Genomic DNA, 4,365 nt, shown 5'->3' with positions numbered 1-4,365 from the left:
TAGCCGAGAAGGATCGAGAGAAGAAAGGTAAGTCGTATGTTCTGAGCAGTTGTAGTTAACTGCATGGTCGGTTTTGATGACCAGCAATTATTGTTGTAGATCTAGAGGAGGAGATTGGGCGCCTCCGAGAAGAAAGGGAGCGGCTCTAATAGGAGCGTGCTGGTGCGCTGGAGGATGGACGCCAGGCTGGCGAGGAGCTGAAGAACAAGAGTCAGGAGTTGGCTGGTAAGAGCCGTTTCGCCCTTTTTGACTATGCAGTGTTCCTTTTCTCGTGTTTGTACTGACATCTTGCTTGGTTCTCTTTGAAAATTCCGTCATAGTGCTTAAAGTCAACACTAATTAGCACCTCGACGAGCTGGTCAAGGATCGGGACTCCTGGAAGACCAACTATATCAAGATTTGGAAAGGAGTAGCCCCGGTACTCGACTTGATCAGCCTCGAGCTCCCCGAGGACCAGCCTCGCGCACCGAGGCTGACCCCGGTCGAAAAAGCGCAGCAGGCGTGGGGTTGGCTTCAGCAGTTCGTCAAGGACGCCGGGGAGTTTGCCGGAGTGCACGTCCTCAGCATGGTACGTGCCCACTACCCCCTGGTCGACTTGTCCCGGCTGGAGAGGGGATATCCCAAGGAGGTTGGTCCGCAGGAGGCGGATGACCTTCGTGTTGGCCTACTCGATCTGTCGTCGACAGTGATCGGTGACATATAAATCTCTGTGGGACGTCAACTCCCCCCAACCAGCCCGGATCAGATAGATCAGCCAGGGAGTTGTCGGGGGCGTCCATTGCATGAGATGGGCGGTCGACGCCTGCGGTCTCCACTAGCCAGACGCCGGTGGCCCCGACCCCTTCGGCGGGACAGGAGAGCCGTACGGGTGATCAACCCGAGCAGTAGGTCTGTAAAGTAGTCTGTAGGAGTAGACTAGATGCCACATAGAGGGGTGTTTATTGTAAACTTTGTGTATAAAGTTTGTAATAAAGCTTGATGTATCATAACCATGGTTTGGAGCGTTGTAAATTTGTTTGAGTGATGTATCACTGAGTCAAGTTGATGGCCCTTGAGGACCTTGTCCTAGAAAGTAATTGTGGCACTTGTCGAATATTCTGCGTATGAAAAGGTATATAGCAGGAAAGACAAATTTTATTATTATTCATCAAAAAAGATTTACAAATGAAATGTACTGGAACTTAGGGATAGAAACGACGCAGTTTGTCTATGTGCCAGGAATTGGACAAGCGTGTTCCATCTGGGTACGCCAGTCTGTAAGATGTTGGGCGTGTAACTTCAGCGACCACAAATGGTCCTTCCCAAGGTGTAGATAACTTGTGCATTCCCTCCTGGCTTGTTTTCCATTTGAGTACCAGATCACCGACCACAAAGGAGCGATCTTTGACATTCCTGTTGTGATACCACCTAATAGCTTCGAGATACTTCGTTGTTCGAAGGCACGAATTTAGGCGCTTTTCTTCTGTGCAGTTGATTTCGAGCTCTCTGGCGAGGTCGGCTGAAGGCTGGTCAAAATGTTCGACTCTTGGAGGTCCAAAGACCAAATCCGAAGGGAGCACAGCCTCGGCACCGTAAACCATGAAGTAGGGCGACACACCCGTGTTGCGACTAGGCTGTGTTCGAGACCCCAGACCACAGCCGGTAACTCTTTCATCCATCGTCCTGGTGCCCTGTCATTTTCTGTATACAACCTTTTCTTTAGAGCATCAATGATCATTTCATTCGCTCGCTCGACTTGACCGTTGGCCCGCGGATGGGCTACCGACACGTACTTTATGATTATGCCTCTGTCATCGCAGAAGTCCCAGAATGTAGTGCCGGTGAACTAAGTACCTAGGTTAGTGATTATGCTGTTGGGAACCCCAAATCTATGTATGATTTGATTGAGGAACTCCACAGCCTTCTCGGAAGTTGCTTTGACTAGTGGCATGTACTCGATCCACTTCAAGAACTTGTCGATTAGCACGAACACGAATTTGAAGTTACCAGGAGCCGGTTTGAATGGCCCGATCATGTCAAGACCCCAACAGGCGAAAGGCCAGGACGACGGAATCCTCTGGATCTCGTGAGTAGGTACGTGGGTCCGCTTGGTGAAGAATTGGCATCCTTCACAGTGTCGGACCAGTTTCTCGGTGTCAGCGACTGCAGTTGGCCAGTAAAAACCTGCCCGGAAAGCCTTCTCGACCAGTGTTCTGGAAGCGGCGTGGTTACCACAGGACCCAGCATGTATGTCATCCAGAAGCTTGACGCCATCATCTTGGGATATGCATTTCAGCAAGACTTCTGAACTTGCGTTCTTACGCATAAGTTTGCCATCGACCAGTATGTAATTTCTAGATCGCCGGATAAGGCGCTCGTTCTCCGTTTTATCTTGAAACTCTGAACCGTCCGAGAGATACTTGATGAAAGGAGTGCGCCAGTCGTTGCTGCTGGTTGTCGGAGTGGTATCGTCGATGAGCATTGCTTCGTTGGGTGGCTTGTCAACCAGGTCTGTGCCGACGCTTGGCGTGTGAATGTCCTGGACGAAAACGCCTTGCGGAATCTAGGCTCGGGATGATCCTATCTTTGACAACACATCTACTGCTTGATTCCTGTCCCGGACCACGTGGATGTATTCTATGCCGTAAAAATTGGATTCCCACTTCCAGATTTCTTTACAGTAGAGGTCCATCTTCTCTTGAGTCGTGTCCCACTCCTTGTTTAGCTGATTGATGACTAGGGCAGAATCACTGTGGACGTAAAGGCGTTTGACTCCCAGTTCGATAGCCAATCGGATGCCATGCAAACATGCTTCGTATTCGGCGACGTTGTTGGATGCTGGAAAGAGGATCCTAAGGACGTAACAGAGTTTGTTCTTGTTTGGTGAGAGGAAAAGTATTCTGGCACCAGCTCCATTGATGTTCAAGGATCCATCGAAGAACATTGACCAGTGGTCGGAGACATCTGGGGAGGAGGGTTCGTTTAGATCCGTCCATTCTGCAATGAAGTCGACCAGGGCCTGAGATTTGACGGTAGTGCGACTCTGGAAATTTAAAGAAAATGGGCATAACTCGATTGCCCACTTTACAATCCTTCCATTGGCGTCTTTGTTGCGCAAAATGTCCCCTAAGGGAAAACTGGTAGTAACTAACACCCGATGTCCATCGAAGTAGTGCTTCAGCTTTCTTGAGGTGATTAAGACGGCATAGATTTGTTTTTGTATCTGAGGATACCTGATCTTGGATTCGTTTAGGACTTCGCTTATGAAGTATACGGGCCTCTGGACTTTGTAGACGTGGCCTGGTTCATCCCGCTCGACCACGAGCACCTTGGAGACGACCCGATCAGTCACTGCTATATAAAGGAGCAGGTCCTCGTTAGGTTGAGGTGCGGTGAGGACGGGTGGTGAGGTGAGGAAGGCTTTGAGCTGGGTGAACGCCGTGTTGGCCTCTTCTGTCCAGGAGAATTTTTCCGACGCTTTTAGCAGTTTGAAAAAGGGGAGGCCTTTTTCCCCCAGTCTAGAGATGAACCGGCTGACAGTGGCCATGCATCCGGTGAGCTTTTGAATGTCTTTGACCTTTTTGGGTGGTCGCATATCGAGCACTGCTTCAACTTTTGAAGGGTTCGGCCGTGTGCCGTCGCGACTGACGACGTTGCCGAGCAGTAAACCAGAAGGGACCCCAAAGATACACTTTTTGGGGTTAAGCTTCCACTTGTATTTATTCAGCGCTTTAAAAGTCCGGTCTATGTTGTCGATCAGGGTGCTTGCGTCCCTGGTTTTGACGACAACGTCGTCGACGTAAGCCTCGATGAGGTCATCACGTATCTCGTCGTGGAGGCATTGTTGAATGCCGCGTTGATAGGTAGCTCTGGCGTTTTTGAGTCCGAAAGCAATATGCACCGAAAGGAGTAATAAAGGAGGTTTTGATCTAGTCGTCTTCCATTAGTGAGATCTGGTGATAACCAGAGTAACAGTCAAGAAAAGAAAGGAGTTCACATCTGGCCGTTGAGTCGACCACCTCATCGATACGAGGGAGACCGAAAGGATCTTTAGGACAGTGTTTATTAAGATCAGTGTAATCAACGCACATTCTCCATTCATTATTCTTTTTTCTTACAAGAACTGGATTGGCGAGCCAATCGGGATGATACACTTCTTTAATAAATCCGGCTGCTAGTAGCCGTGTTATTTCTATCCTAATAGCCTCCTTTTTGTCATGAGCGAACCGTTGTAATTTCTGCTTGATAGGCCTTGCGGTCTTCGAGACATTTAAGGAGTGCTTGATCAGGTTTCATGGGACGCTGGGCATGTCTGCAGGTTTCCATGCAAAAACACTTACGTTGTCCCTTAGAAACCTGACGAGCGTGTCTTCCTATTTGGGGTCC

General features: G+C 49.3%; 1 protein-coding gene across 1 annotated transcript; it reads right to left on the bottom strand.

The window, feature by feature from the left end:
* Window positions 102–2,461, bottom strand: LOC110431980. Its single transcript, XM_021451866.1, has 2 exons — window positions 2,123–2,461; window positions 102–197 (listed from the first exon to the last, which is right to left on the bottom strand). Exons 1-2 carry the CDS (start codon window positions 2,459–2,461, stop codon window positions 102–104), a joined length of 435 nt encoding a protein of 144 aa, XP_021307541.1.

This window comes from Sorghum bicolor, chromosome 1 (genome assembly GCF_000003195.3).
Source record: "Sorghum bicolor cultivar BTx623 chromosome 1, Sorghum_bicolor_NCBIv3, whole genome shotgun sequence".
Classification (NCBI taxonomy): Eukaryota; Viridiplantae; Streptophyta; class Magnoliopsida; order Poales; family Poaceae; genus Sorghum; species Sorghum bicolor.
Note: the sequence above shows the minus strand (reverse complement) of the source record. Positions and strands in the feature narration are given on the sequence as shown.

What these genes read in the sequence shown, in the direction of transcription:
- LOC110431980 (XM_021451866.1), bottom strand. Translation starts at nt 2,461, where the DNA reads ATGCTCATCGACGATACCACTCCGACAACCAGCAGCAACGACTGGCGC. An exon ending in TCGCTGACACCGAGAAACTG is followed by an intron (nt 198 to 2,122) that starts GTCCGACACTGT and finishes CTTGTTCTTCAG; the next exon opens with CTCCTCGCCAGCCTGGCGTC.